Here is a 15,892-nt window from a genome sequence, read left to right as displayed (position 1 = left end):
ATTGAGTTGCGTTGCATGAGTTGAGTCATAAACTATGTGCTTATCGTCATGCAAAGGCGCGATACATTACGTCAATTGGAAACTGTCAAACGACGACGACTGCGACAGTGAGAAAAAAATTCTAAACAAATTATTCGTCATTGTTTAGTAGCAGCGTAGGTTTCGTTTCAACTAGCTCTTAATTTCAACTAGCTCTCTCCATTGTCGCAGACACATTCTGCAATTTTCTGGTTTTTACAGCAAGCAAAAAACGATGATTTAACAAGTGAGTATTATAAAATAAAGCGATCAACCAATTTTTTTTAAAGTTCCTCTTACATCAATTGAGCAAAATCCTTTTTTTAAATTGAATTTGAAATGTGTGTTTATCAATTGCGCTGTTAAAATCAAATAATCGACGAAATTTTGATAGGAAGATGAACCAAAAAAAAATCGTGTTGCACAAGTATACATAGATATGTTGTTATAGTGATAGGTTCAAGGAGAAAAGTTTTATATTAAAAAAGGATGTAAATCGATCTTAATTTGTTTGGTCTGTGGATAAAAATGCAGAAGTAGAAATTAATCGATTGTTTGAGTGTCAAGTTTGGTGATTAAAAGAAGATTGATGATAAACGCATTGTTTTACTTTCCATCGTTCTTGTTCTGGTTTTGTTCGTGTTTGTGAGTGCTTTTTTATGTGTATTTGCGGTATTGCGAGACATCAGCATGCGATCTATGTAATTTATCAAAGGGATAGCTCTCATGCAAGGATATTACAAAAGCGGTGAAATGTGTTCTTCTTCTGTCAAACGGCGCATTTAGAGTTCATTTGCTTTTAATTACAAAACGTATTTGGATTTATATGTCTATTTTAGTTAAACTCAATGTCTATTTGCTTTTTTTATGTTGAATATTCTGGCGTCACAACTGATGCACGCAACACTGTATTTTACATTCAATTGAATTTTCCCAGCGCCTTGCTAGCGACCTCGTCATCGACACTATTTAATCTAGTGTTGATTCATTGCGTATTAATTGGAGAGAGAGAAAGAAAAGCGAAATGAGCTACCGCGTAGTACATTTATTGAATCAACACGTCGAAAGAAAAGGAGTGTATAGAAAGGAGAACAAAAAAAAACAAAGAAAAAAGAAATTGAAAAATACATAATGCACACACACCACATTCGATTAGAGCAGCACAATAAATTTACCGCCGCCGATTAAATGTACGTGCTAAAAAAGAGCGAACACAAGAAAACAATATCCACGGCCGATTTATATGTATGTTGGGCAACAGTTTGACGTTGATATTTCGTTTGAATTAATTTGTGCTTACGTACATCAGAGCAAAGTTTGTTGTAGAAATAAAATATTGGCCGTTCTTTTTAAATCGTATTTATGAGTATGACTGTTTTCCTGATTTCCCCCATTAATGTCCGAGAAAACGCAGAGATTAAACGAAAATAAACATTATGGCAATCGTCATTCTTGTCGAAATTGCTTTTCGTTTTTTTTGTTCTCGCTACTAATACAGATTAACAAATTGTAAAACTAAATTTGGAAATTGTATGAATGGAAGAATCCATTGAAAAACTTTCAATCTATTTTTATTATGAAAGAGCAAACGTTGACGTGGCTTGTGTCGGAATGTTCGAGTACAGAAGTCCATCGAATGTGTCCACTTTCAAAACCATAGCAATGTACCCAATCAGAGGCAAAAATAAGCATAATAAATTTTTATGTATTCATAAATCGGTTTACAGCCACCGACCAACAACACTTCAATGCATCCACAAGCACAGACACGAATGAAAGCAAAAATCAATACAAAAGAAACACCATGCCATGAGATCGAGAGAAGGAGAGAGAGAAAATGAGTCAATGTGCATTGTACAAGGTGCGTGAATTACGATGTGTGTTGGTGGATATTATACGTATTTTGTCTATTTGCACGACGTTTCACGTGCAGTAACACATTACATAAAGTCAAATGTATGTATTGTATATATTTAAAATAAATTACTTACGTCCAAATCCAAGTTGGTCGAAGAGGCGAATACAATGCAAATATTTATTGTAGTTGGCCATACTCCGACACATATTTATTATTGCGACAGTTTGCTTGTTATGTAGATTATTCTCTATCCACCCCACGGACACACATAGACAAGTCAACGCGCGCCCAAAGTGAGTGTTCAAAAGACAAGTGTTTGCTCTATATGTCATTCGGATGCTAGCATTGATCCAGTGTGCAATTCGTTCTGACGTTGTGAACATTTATTCTTTTTATTCTGCTCGGTGGCATTATTCAATTGAATTCATTGAAAACAACAATTGTTTCTCATGTCGCAAAAATCTTAAGTGGTAAATAATAAATAAGTGGATTTGAAACTGAAAAAACTGATTTATTTATATCAAATGAATGAAATTAAACAAATTAGTTAATTCAACATTCGGTACATCACAAAGTAGTGGCTCACATTCTGTTGGCATCGTATAATCAAAATTCGGTTCAAATGGTTAATTTTATTGTGCCGAGACTGCATATAACTACAGATAACTGTAGTAAAAATTTAATGGATCGTTCGAATGATTTATGCACGATTAAGCACAAATCAGAATACATTCTGTGGACAATATATTCGCTTTTGCATCCCCGTAAACACATTTCCTCTTAATTGTTCAATTTGTATTTCAATTTTATTTTTGTTACGATCAATGGCACCGGTGTATTAGCTGTATGTGAATTTCGGCTATCTATATCCGAATGGCATCACAAAACCGTGAGTTAAATATCGAACAATTGAACATTATTCAAATGTGTGCATACAATTTTATTGAACGATTGGATTTTGAGTGAGCTATCATTGTTTATCGCTCTTTGTGCTTTGTGTATCTTTCTCGCTCGATTGATTGATATAAATGAAAATCGCGTGACAATCGTGTTGTTACCGCACTAATTAATATCAACTCCAAATATACCATATCCAATGGCAATTGGATCATTGTGGCAACGTCATATCGTCGCAATTTTATTTCATTTTTTCGCTGTCGTCTGCCATTGTTTTCAATTCAATGCCTGCCACGTCAAAGAGAGCATACTTTTTGCAACATTGTTTCGATCCAAAGATAAAGCAAAAATGATGTACTCATACGTCAAACCAGAGCGACGGTCTTTTTGAATGTAGCCAAAAGAATCAAAATCTGTGTGTTGCCGTTTTGTATTCATATGTACGTGATATGTGCTACGTTGATATACTATATTTCGTGAAAATATACTAATCTATGTAGCGCAAATGGTCATGTGTTGAATTTCGTATTAATTAAAATGTTGCAATAGTGTAAACTAAAACTCAAAGTTATAATTACTTTTCTGTTATTCATTCATTATTTATTTCTCATATTTTATACTCTTTCTTTTCTTTGCATTCACAGTTGATCGGCGATTGACGTAAACCGTGCATCAAGTTACAATTAGAGAACAAAGCCATATTTCACGAAAAAACAATAATAAGCGAGAACAACGTGTTGTTGTTATTTGCATCGCCCGAAATCGAGTCGACATAATTCGTGCGCGCATAGATGAATTGATGCTGATTGTTTGCGAGAAATATACGAAACAAAAGCAGTTCATTTACGTGGCCGGCGCTCTGTATTCGAACAAATAGATAATTCGCTTAATTCACATATTGTTGTTGTTGTTACCGTTTTCGTTGGTCTTTTTGTTTCTCGCAAAATAAAATCAAACGAACGCTTGGAAAGTCATAGCATAAACGCGACAACAATGGCACAGGAGACACAAGATTTTAATGAGAAATTCTCACCGGATGAAAATATTTTCATTAACGAAGCCGATGGATTGACCAATCAGCATCCAATACTACCAATGGATGATGATGATTTTGAGGAGAATAATAAAAAACATTCGCCCGATTCGGATTCATTTGACGATCTACCTACCTCATTAATTGTAACCAATATTCATTCGGAAGTATTCACCAACGAACAGCAACGCAATGAAATTGAAAATTTATTTAAATTTTTTTCGCCGAATGCAAAGTTCCAATGGTTTCGTAGTTTCAAGCGTTTACGCGTTAATTTTGATAGTGCTGTTGCGGCGACCGGTGCTCGTGTACAACTCCATCAATACCAAGTGGGCAAATCGAAAATCAACTGCTATTTCGCACAACCAGTGACACCAGTCGTACGTATTTGCTAATTTAATTTAAAACTGTGCATAGCAACTGTAGCATTGGATTTGTAAAATTAGTGTTTGATTGCAAATGTGCCGATCCGAGGCCGAATTAGAGTCTGTGGATTAGTATCAGTCAAGCAAACGTTGAACATGTGACAATAGAAGGTTTTTAATCGATTGAATAAATCATTCTTTTCTTACTTTCATTTCAGGCTCACAAATTTCTACAACCTCCAGCACCATATAAACAGTTTTTGATATCACCGCCGGCATCCCCGCCGGCAGGTTGGATGCCACACGAAGAGGGTGAACCAATTGTTAGCCATGACCTGCTCGCTGCCCTGGCAAATCTCATGCCAGGCGAAAGCCATGAACTTCATCCACCGTCGACAGATCATCCTGGCATTGTGATTCATACAGCTAAGGTCAAGGATGAAAATGATGATGAAAATGATGACAATGATCAAGCTCCACAACGTATGATACAAACAAAATGCCCCGAACGAACGTAACCAGTTCATTGTACTTAATAGCGTTGATATTAATTTAATTAAAATTTGAAGAAAAAAAAAAGAAAAGAACAACAATAATACAACATCTCATTGAATTTAGAATACGGCCGAGCTACGAGCAATGTGCAAAAAAGTGATAATTTATTATTTTTGGGAATTTTCGAATCATTTGAGGGGAGAATTCAGACCAAACACAATGAAGAATAATAAGAAAGCAAACCGATGTAGACAACAATGTAAAACATTAAATAAAGGGCATATCTTTGTGCTGCTGTTTGCTGCAGCGGATATTCCTTTGATGCTAATTGATTTTTAAGAGTAATGATTCCAACATCATTTATTTGTTTTTTTTTTTATTGGATAGGTCGACGTGCAATTTATAGAGAGAGCATAATCTCTTTTCTTTGCTGTAAAAGTAAATGCTTTTAATGGCAGCAATTCTATTGTAATTTAATCTATTTAGTGTAGCTACCACAGTTATTGAAAACTATTTTTGTAATTTTATCGAAGCAAGAATAAAAAATTGAAAAGAGATACGGCTACAATATCCACAAAGCATCGATTTGATGCACGAATGACAGAGTGAGTAAGTGGAAAAAAGTGATTTAATTTAATGAAAATATGAAATGGAAAAATAAAAATAGAATGGGATTGAAGGAAAAAATACAAGACGTACTGAGAATATTTCTCGTACATGACGTATCATAGGAGGAAATTAAATCAACGAACCACCAGACCAGAGTTTCAATGCAACCTACAAAAAATGTACTATATCAAATAACAGTATCATGAATCTCAATGTTTCTACTATAAATTTGTTTGTTCTTCACTGTGGAACTAAATTTGGCACTAAAAATCGAAATTAACCAGGCATCATATATATTTTATTCAATTTACGAGATATACCTACAACACTGTACCATATAATCAAATCAAAATTGAATGTCAATTGTCAAACATGTTTTATTGATGTGCATACCATTGAGTGCGATTTAAGCACCAACCAAATCGATGCTCCGAACCAAAAATCAAAATAAAATACTTGTGAAATAAACAAACTAACTATTCCTCATATTTTTTTTTCGTGAATTAAAAAAGAGAAAGAAAAAGAGACAAAACAACTACCAAGTCTAAACAAAATAATAATTTTTGAATTTCATTAAATTATTGAGAGTAAAAAAGGACTAAAATTAGAATTCAAAATGTATAATATTTCTAAGATTTAGTAAATAGTTTAAAAAAATCAGATTTTAACACATTATATTATGAATAAATATTTGAAAAAAAAATCCGAAGCATATCCGCTCTCTTATTCACATCTCAAACATTCATATAAAAATAAATTCTACTAATTTCTTTTGAAATTTTAAAGTACATAGCTCATTTTATTTCGGTACACTGTTCCTCTGGAAATTAGTTTGAAGAAATATTCGTCCACTTGTTCAAGATAAATGGTTAATTTCTACGAGCTTAGTTTCAGCAAAAAATCGTTCAACTCGGATTGAAAAGTTCTTGGGTTGTTCAGAATTTAAACTTCAAAAAATAGACCTCAGATTAAAGAATTTGAATGTTGACAATTCATAAAAGTAATAGAACGTTGAAAACATTGTACCCTACCTCTAATCCTTCCTTGTCACCCATCGTGCCGTGGGCTGCAAAACTTTTTAAACAAAAATGCAAACACAGAAATTCACTATTCGCTCAAATTGAGTTTGGCAGGATATTTTATTCAATATTTCATTCGAGGTGGTGCACACAATTTACTGAATAAAGTATATATAAATGTACAATCTGTGCTTTTTCATGAATTTTACCATAAAGAAAATTCGAATGAAAAATCACTTCTGCAATGTTTGTTTTTTATTTTCCTAAATTTTTTTTATCCAAGCCATCACAACATTTACCACCTTACTGTCAATTGATAGAATTTTCGTAGTTGCACCGAGTCATTTAAACTAACGTCATCACAGGTAAACGAAATCCAATCAGCCAATCACTCGGTGTTAATTTGCCTGCGAAAGAAACTCAAACAAAAAGAAAACAAAAGAGAAAACGAAAGAGAAACGAACAGAAAGATACGAACAAAATGCTCGTGATTAACAGATTTTCGGTTGATAAATTCACACCGAACTCTCGCACACAATGAGAATCAATCCAATTTGGCATAAAACTCCGAATACCTACTTCAAAGTTATCACATTCTCGAAATATAAAATTAAATTGAATTAATTATAGCGAACTGGCACCGAAGCCTGCTCGTATAATTCAACTATCTATGTGTGGTGGTGATGGTGGCAATGGTGGCAATGGTGTTGGCATTCTAGTGCTTATTCGAAACGATGGTCTGTCTGTGTGTTCAGATGTATAAATTGGATAATGCGTGAGTGGTAATATGCACATTGCACACATTGGAAAAATGTCACTCAAAATCGATATTTTTTCCACTCCATCATTGTTTCTAATTACCATAGGAACGTTTAAATTGAAGTACTTCAAGATTCGTCAAGTTTTGTTTTAACTTCTCAAATTCCTTTCTGTGTTTTTTTACCTTTATTTCCATTGCATTTTCCGTAATCGTGCAATATGATTTTCCATTGAAACCATCAATGGTTGCACTTGATTTAATCCGTGAATTTGTTGTGAATCTCTTAAACCACAATTATCTTCGAGATTTTGTGAGGGAGTCAAAAGTTCACTCTTTAGCATTATGTTTGCAACACCATTGAATGAAATGAGCAATTTTCCAATTTTCATACACAAGTGGCAAATTTTCTTAGCTGTTGAGCACGCCAATCTGATTTTTTTGGCGTCTTAAATCTGAACGGTACCCACCAACACACTTTTATAATTAAATCCCTCTTCATTTAGCTATATCAAAAAGAAAAGGAAAGAAAACTCGATACAATATTTTTTTCGTCTTTTGCTTCCGTAACTCAAAAGCCAAGCGTTGACATTCGAGGCAATCTTCAATCATGACACAAACTGCAAATAAAATCAAGGAAATAAGATATCTTTTCCATTACAAACCTGAGCATATCGCTTTATTTCAAAATGAATTTGCTGATGCGCTACTATGATTGCATGACATTTTTTCTTGTTCCAAACACATATATACCGTTCCATGCATTGTTTGCAATGGATTATGTTTGTTGATAAAAAAAAACATATGATGCACATGGGTGAATGGAGAATGATGATATTGCCACAAGAATTTCATTTGCAAATACGTAAGCCGAATTGAGGTAGAAAAAAGCGGCACCACAAAAGTCATAAAGACACGTATGCGCCCATTTCATCATATCCAGTTCTAGTTAACTTTGGAACTTGGAGTGATTTTCCATGCTCTATTTTATTTTTGCATTGTTTTTTCTCAATTTTTTCTTTGACTTGGTTCGGTTCGTGCATATCAAAATTAACGTATATTACAATCATTCTTGTGCTAGCAATCGAGTGCATTCTCCAGTTTTTGTTGGATGTTTCGAATTTTTTTCTATTTGCTTGTAGAAAAGGAAACGATTTTTTGCAGATTTCGTTTTTTTTATCTATTTGAACTCTTTTTGTACAGTTGCTTTTTAATGAACGTTTTTTTTTATTTTGGAAACAATAAAATATGTTGTTACAATAGATCTCGTCCTAAAAACTAAATTGAATGTGATCGAATTGCTTGCTTGTGTCTCACTGTATGTGTATGTGTGTGTGTGTGTATCGTTTAAAATTCTCTATATATGGATATAATTGTGTTTTTTTTATCAATTACACAATAATTATTTATAATTATAAATAGATAAGAGATAACGATACAGATGATTTTGTACGAAAATGAAAATAGTAAATTTGTTCTGTTTCAAGTATATTGCCACTTTGTTTTACTCACGAGGCGAGTCATTACATAAAATTAACACAAGAAAGAAATAATGAGGGTGGCAATAGACATTTTTATTTTGGCAGCAATCATTTTCATTTATGCTGTAGACACTCGTGGATTGTCAGCAAAGAGCCACAAAACGACCGCCGAAAATGGCTTCAATTTTCTTTTTCAATCCAATCAAATTATACACAAAATTCTTGATTAAAACGTACATTTTTTTACTTTTATTTAGCATAAAATCTATATTTTTTTGTTTCTCATATGTGGTTGGTATCTCCGCTAAATATCTTAGGAAAAGAAAATTTCGCACTCAATCGAAATCGAAACAAAAGAGTTGACACACTCATTCAATACAAAATAAAAGAAACATTTACCAAAAAATAAAAAAAATACTCAACTTTTCTCTAATTATCATCATTTTACTTGCAATTTCTTGTTCTCTCATGCTCATTATTGAGTTTTTAAATAATCAATTTATATGGATTTGTGATTTTAAAATGAACTTAAACTAAATCGTTATCATTTATATATGTCATACTTATTTAAGTGGTTTCTAGAGTTTTTCCTGTGATTGTGCTACGTTGTTTATTTTGTTGGACCATCACGGGCTGGCCGCCTATGAATGCTATGTGCAATTTTTAAAAGTCTGAAATAGACTTTGCAATTGGCCATGTTAACAACCGCATTAATCTACAGTTCAAAATCAAAACCGCATCATCAAAGAGAAATTTAATTCTTCTTCTTCAATTTTTCTCTAAGTATTTTTTTTTAAATTCTTTTAGTATGTATCTTTATCTACTAATCATGAAAAATAGCTTTTTTTATATTTTGTGATTTTAAATTAAACAATTGGTTTGTTGTATGCTTAAATTGCCCGCAAAAATCATTTGGCACCATCACATTTAGACAAATAGTAATGGAAATATGTACTAATAGCAATAATAGTGATAATGGTTCTTTTTTTATCATTTGCATGGAAAATTTTTATACAATTTTCATTATGATCTGTGTTGTTGGCGCATGAACATGACTTACATCATTTTTCTCACATAAAATTGGAGAAATACAAATGATCGTGCAAATTGGCATTTGTTCAAATGAATTTGTGATTGTATGGATGCGAGTTCTTTTTGTCTGATTTTTTTTTTCATTTAAAAAAATCGCTTTCAATACAATGTGTACTGAGGACAAAATTAAATCATCACAACAATCTTCATTCGATGTATGCACGCGAGAACGCTCAGATCACATGCGTAATTATTGATTGATGCCAGAAAATAATTGTTGGGCTGGATGGAAGGAAGGTCGAAGAAGATGATCGTAATTAGAAAAGATACATATTCTTATATGTTATAGTACACCAAATCCAAATATTGGGCTACATTTACATTTTGGAATAATAATGAAAAAATGATGCAGCGAATAAACATTTTCGACTATCGATTTTGATAGATGTGATTCAATTTGCACTTCAAACTGCTGCATTTATTCTCTATTAAATTATTTCTCCGAAAAAAGACTATGTTATTCTGCGTTTCTTTAATTATTGTTGTTGTAGTTATTTATATCTCTCTATCATGCTAAGAAATTCTTTTTTTTTATTTAAATAATTTTGTATGGATTTTTGTTTGAGTGTTTTAGCTTGTCTTATACAATCATGATTTTGTATTTGTGTGCATTTATATGTAGATATATATAGTAAATATATATTTTCACTAATAAAAATTCTTCCCTCTTCAACTGTAAATTGGTTACGTTAATAAAAAAAATAAGAATAAAATGTTCACCATTTAAAAAAGAAATGAAGCAAATATTTTGTTTGTTTGTTTTTCATAAATTTGCTGTTGCAATTAATGTGTATGTTCTTAATTGTGGTTTGTATGTTGGTTTTAATATTTGTTGCTTGTGATTTGTCAAACTGTCAATTGTTTGCGAGATACGAGACTATTCATCTAATCGCACACCATCGGCCAAACAACTGTATGCATAACGAACAAACAAATCGTAATGCAATTTTACTGTTTATTGGACTTATGAGGTGGCTGCAACGCTTGTATCATTTGCCGCATTATCATTTTCATTGGCAGCGGATTCGTCGGCGGCGTTGTTCTCTGTATTATTTTCATTTGTTTCATTTGCATTTTCCGACTCGGTTTTCTTATCTTTTGCCTGTAAGGGGAAGAATCAACAGTTTCGAAAGAAAGAATTATAGATAAAATTTGTCTATTTAATCATGGCCACAGTGTTTTGCTGTGTATGTATGAGAGAGAGAGATTGATTGTTTTGAAGGGACATTTTGTTTTTGGGTTTTCATTGATTTCATCTGTACTTTTCGACAATTTGGTTTAGGTCTTTGACGATCAAGACACAAATTGTATTCAATTTCGATTGTGCTGAACCAGCATTTAATTTTTTTTTCTTTCAATTGGAAAACATTAAATTGAATTGAACCAGAATGACAGATTACTCATGAAAATACCGAACACTCAATTCGCATTTGATTGTTGTTGTTTTTATTTGAGGCGAATTTCAAATGAACGAGTCTTCAACATAATCAGTACCAGTCAAATGTGACTTGGTATGATGAGCAAAATTAAAAGTTAGATTTTTCCAAAACAAAAGTTTAAAAAAAGAAAGAAAATATGATTAGTTCAACGAATATCAGTTACCTTGTTCTTGTTGTATTCGGTACGGGCAGCATCATACATTTTAACAAATTCATCGCGTTTGGTTTTGAATTCGGCGAATAATTCATCATTTTTATTGCCTTTCAATTGATTGGCCAATTCAACCTTCTTTTCGTGGGCAGCTTTTATTTCATCCGTAACCCATGGCTTGTTCAATTGATAGCGATCTTGATTTCGACGCCCACCTTTGAGCTTACGGCCTTTTAAGTTTTTTGAACCCTTTTGGTTTTTTAAATTGCGTCCACCTTTAGCATTACCATTGGCCACCTTACTGTTGGCCAATTTACGGCGCAATCCCAAGCCACGTGGTCCGTTACCTCTGAATGGTCCATTACCATTGCCATTGGCCAATTGATTTCCACCTTGCAAACGACGCAACTGACGTCCAGCTTGACGATTCAATAATGGCAATTGTGGTGCCAAAATTGCAGCTGCAGCAGCACGGTTGAAACCTAACCAAATTCAATTTTATTATTCCTGAGCTAAATCGACTAATTTGCGCTTCATTTTTACAAACATTTTCGATGAATTTGTTTATAAAACAAACATTTCATTTTCAATAAAAAAAAACTAAGAAATTCTAAGGAAAAAAGCTATAAATACGAAAAAAACTGTCTTAAAATCTATGCTTACCTTGGTTGCTGAACAAGCTGGCGGCAAAATTGTTATCAAATGGTTGATTTGGGAATGGTGAACGTTGATTTTGTTGTTGGTTGCGGTATGGACCGGCATTGTTACCCAAGCCACCGAAATTAGCGATGCTGGAGCCGCCTTGGTTGTTGCCATTGTTGTTGTGGTTGTTGTTATTACGTGGGAATCGTTGATTATTGCCGCCCTGGTTATTACCATTCAACTGATTGTTGTTGTTGCGTTGATTGTTATTTCTTTGATTATTATTGTTAAAATTGCCTTGATTTCCACCTTGGTTGTTGTTGTTCTGCCTGTTGTTGTTAAAATTACCACGGCGTCCCCCTTGGTTATTGTTTCCATTTCCATTGCTGTTGCGGTTGTTGTTGTTGTTATTATTATTTTTCATATTGCGATTGTTACCATTTTGGTTATTGCCATTTTGTAAACTTTTGTTATTATTCTTTTGGGGTGAAAAGTTTTGGCGTGGTTCATTGAAATCCAAATAGCCTGGATTGTCCATCATTTGCGATGCATTTTGCAACAATTGATTTTGTTGCTGCAACAACATGGCGGCAGCTAAATTAAAGTTTCCCAAGTTTCCACCGCCATTGCCCAAGCCACCACCGCCACCATTATTGTTACGGTTTTGGTTGTTGTTTCGTTGATTTTGTCCTTGTTGCTTAAAACCACCGTTGTTGCCGAATTGACGATTTTGGCCTTGGTTTTGGTTTTGATTCTTAAAATTTTGTCGCAAATTACCTTGCCGATTTCCATTTTGGTTGCCATTCATGCCATTATTTCTGCGACGCATTTGATTATTTCCTTGACGAGCCACCATTTTTACAGATTTTCTTTTTTCAGTATTTTTATTTCTCAAAAGTAAATGTACCACTGATTATTTTATTTAAAAAAAAAAACTGTTGCTTTACTATTTAGCAAAAACGTTGCGTTGAAAATAATTCAATTGACTTTATGAATTGTTGAAAATTATTTCAATAATTTAGTTTTGTAATCTCGAGAGCAAAACAACTATACACACGAACACACAAAAGAACTTTTTAGAAGTGATGAGAAAAAACTTGAAAATGGCTGACTCAACTAATGGCTTGGTTTTGCGTTTTACGGTTGGCAGCGACACACCGAGTCATTAACACAAACTGAACACGTTTAATGAAACGTCAGAACTTGAAATGGATGCGTTCAATGCCCGCAAATGATACATATGAATGTGTGCTATAATTTTGTTATCAAATTTATAATTTGTATATATAAATTGTTTTGTGTGCGTAGCAATACAAAATAAATGAAAACAATTACAAATTGAAAATAGAATGAATCATATCGCGAAATAGAAAAAAACATCATTATCAAATCATTGATTGACTTGCAAACTGCTGGAAAACTGTCAAAAATGAATAAAATCGACGCAAAAGAAGAAAAATACACAAATAAAATTATTAAAAATATTATCGCAATTAATAATATTGATTTAGACGATTTTTTTTATTTGGAACAAGATTTGGATTCTTACGAAAAGGTATATCGAGCATATAAATTGAGGAAGAGTTGACTTGATTTTATTTTTTCTAATGACTTTGATGTTATTTATATATCAACAGGTGTCATTGATATTTCTATTACTAAATGCCGCTGATAGGAATGAGTATAGATATTTTTTGCAACAGTTATTGTCGATTGATAAGGAAAAACCGACGGATTTATTGAGAACATGGGCCAAGGATAAAATTGATTGGAAGATTCATATACTTGAAGCGCTTTGTTTGATTCAAGCTAAATATGTTATACATAAACTAGGGTTGGACTATGTCGAATTGTGTGAACGATTTCTACCATTGAACTACTACACCACCACACATGTTCACCTAATCGTTAAGCTTCTTTATTATGTATGCGAACAATTGACCATTAGAGAAAGTAGAAAACTCATCGACTATATGCAAAAAAAATATCCAAGCGTTCGAAACGTCAACTATTCGGACAATGGAGATTATATAGAACTTTATTTTATGCATTGGATTTTGGAAAAGAATGTTATTGATGTTGGTCAAACGAACCAAAGGTCGAAGTACGATTGTTTTTGTTAAATGTTTTTCATAACTTTCTTTCATTTTTCAATTATTATAAGCGTCTATTTTGAATTTTTTTTTTTTTCATTTTCTAGTGTTCCAGAATGTTGTAATTTGGAACCGATTATTCTATGGTTAAAAGAGAATGAATTTGATTCGTTGAATGAAATTGTGAAGAATGTCACAAAAGAATTCAATGGTAGAGTCCAAACGGATGACAAACAAGCAACAACTGTTGAAGAAACCTTTGCAAGTTTGAAATTGCCGGTTGATGGATCGAAATCGGCCTATAAAATTCGCAAAGACTCGGCCGGAATTGTGTTGATTATTAATCAGAAGAATTTCCATTTTGATGCGAGGCCCGAGTTCAAAGATTTCTTACCCCGACGTCGATTAGACACACGCAATGGTACTGATCGGGACGCCGAAGCCATTGAACAATCTTTCAAATGCTTTGGCTATAACGTACGCATCAAATGTGATCGATTACACACGCAAATTTTGGACGATGTACAAACTGTAATCGATGAAAGTATAAAATACGATTCGGTCATTGTTTGCATTCTATCGCACGGCCACAAGGGTGTGTATATAACTTTATTTGTTTCAGTTTCATTTAAATGATTGTTTCGTATTGATTCAAACATAACAGGTGTCGTTTACGGAGCAAACAGTGTAGCAGTTAAAATAGAAAGCATTGAAAAGTTAATCATTTCAGATAAATTAATTGGTAAACCGAAAATTCTCATTATACAGGTATATTGAACATATAATGTGAACGAGTGTGAGGATTGATTATTTTTTTTTTTTTTTTGCTAATAACTTTGATGTTAGGCGTGCCAAGGAGAAGAGACACAAAGAGCTAGAGATGTAATTTTGCATTCGGAGTGTTACGATTTCTATACAATAACAGTCTTTGATTTGATGTTTTTTCATCTAGATTGGTTATCTTGCTCATGACGGCCCATCAAATACGCTGCCGGTGTTCAGTGATTTCTTAACGTGTATTTCAACTGTCCCGGGTTTCACGTGCGAATAATTTCATTTTTTTAAAATTCTCTTCCAATTCACTAACCTTAAATGCTTACTTTTAATGTAGATCGATTCGTCACACTGAACATGGATCTTGGTTTATACAAACGCTGTGCGATAAAATTAAGCAATTTGCTCATCAGTAAGTTATTCGAACATTCATCAAAAACATCCTGAACTTTTTTTAATTGAAAATAATTAATTTTTTCTGCAGAAAACATTTTCTTGACATTTTAACGGCGGTCACCTATGAAGTATTGAATAAGCGTGGCCGAGATAATGAATGTATGGTACCAATTTTCCATTCGACATTGCGTTTGGGTCTTTATTTTCCCTGCACTACTTGACGGAAAAACACGTTCATATTCATCATTGTTGGCATTTAAAAAAATGCCACCAAATCAATTGTGAACATTTATTACATGGCTTAAGAAAAATTCAATGGATTTTTTTTCGCAATAAATCTTCCAATTTGCGTTGGCAAATGACATGATTGAAAGATAAATTTGCATAATGATTGGGTTGAATTAATAAATAATTGCTCTAATTATTCTTATTTTACGATATTAAAACAAAAAAAAACAACAAAGAATTTACACGTTAATTGCTCGAGCAATGCGTTGAAATAGTAACGATGTAATTGCGTCGATATTGTTTGTTCACGGCAATTATGATGATAAGTCTTCAGAAAATTAACAACTTTATTTAGAATGTCGTCGAATTAGATGAACAAATTGAAAGCTAATATTTTAGGGTGTAATTCTACACTATTTGCAGAAGGTATCGAACCAATGAACCTTGATTGTTGTTTTTTTTTCTTTTACAATGACACTATCAGAATGTGCATTTATGAGAAAGGTCGACACCATAATTATAAACATGTGTATGACGTGCACATT

General features: G+C 33.0%; 3 protein-coding genes across 4 annotated transcripts; 2 read left to right on the top strand and 1 right to left on the bottom strand.

Moving 5' to 3' along the window:
* Nucleotides 1-87: 87 nt before the first annotated feature.
* Nucleotides 88-5,751, top strand: LOC116339720 (protein sarah). 2 transcript variants are annotated; one of them, XM_031765751.1, is made up of 3 exons: nucleotides 88-265; nucleotides 3,418-4,186; nucleotides 4,390-5,751. In XM_031765751.1, the coding sequence occupies exons 2-3, from the start codon at nucleotides 3,767-3,769 to the stop codon at nucleotides 4,687-4,689; spliced, it is 720 nt and encodes a 239-aa protein (XP_031621611.1). In that variant the 5' UTR covers nucleotides 88-265; nucleotides 3,418-3,766; the 3' UTR covers nucleotides 4,690-5,751. The 2 variants fall into 2 exon arrangements, with proteins under 2 accessions (XP_031621611.1, XP_031621612.1); XM_031765752.1 differs by lacking the exon at nucleotides 88-265 and adding an exon at nucleotides 2,219-2,346.
* Nucleotides 5,752-6,378: 627 nt separating this feature from the next.
* LOC116339387 (putative uncharacterized protein DDB_G0286901) lies at nucleotides 6,379-12,939 on the bottom strand. The gene is made up of 3 exons (XM_031765232.1): nucleotides 11,878-12,939; nucleotides 11,227-11,696; nucleotides 6,379-10,726 (listed from the first exon to the last, which is right to left on the bottom strand). The coding sequence occupies exons 1-3, from the start codon at nucleotides 12,710-12,712 to the stop codon at nucleotides 10,589-10,591; spliced, it is 1,443 nt and encodes a 480-aa protein (XP_031621092.1). The 5' UTR covers nucleotides 12,713-12,939; the 3' UTR covers nucleotides 6,379-10,588.
* Nucleotides 12,940-13,168: 229 nt separating this feature from the next.
* On the top strand, nucleotides 13,169-15,498 carry LOC116339550 (caspase-8). The gene is made up of 8 exons (XM_031765495.1): nucleotides 13,169-13,411; nucleotides 13,494-13,960; nucleotides 14,057-14,544; nucleotides 14,614-14,717; nucleotides 14,796-14,831; nucleotides 14,902-14,990; nucleotides 15,061-15,135; nucleotides 15,208-15,498. The coding sequence occupies exons 1-8, from the start codon at nucleotides 13,286-13,288 to the stop codon at nucleotides 15,338-15,340; spliced, it is 1,518 nt and encodes a 505-aa protein (XP_031621355.1). The 5' UTR covers nucleotides 13,169-13,285; the 3' UTR covers nucleotides 15,341-15,498.
* Nucleotides 15,499-15,892: the final 394 nt, after the last annotated feature.

This window comes from Contarinia nasturtii, unplaced genomic scaffold (assembly GCF_009176525.2).
Source record: "Contarinia nasturtii isolate CC-2019 unplaced genomic scaffold, AAFC_CNas_1.1 Cnas_scaffold_533, whole genome shotgun sequence".
Classification (NCBI taxonomy): domain Eukaryota; kingdom Metazoa; phylum Arthropoda; class Insecta; order Diptera; family Cecidomyiidae; genus Contarinia; species Contarinia nasturtii.
Note: the sequence above shows the minus strand (reverse complement) of the source record. Positions and strands in the feature narration are given on the sequence as shown.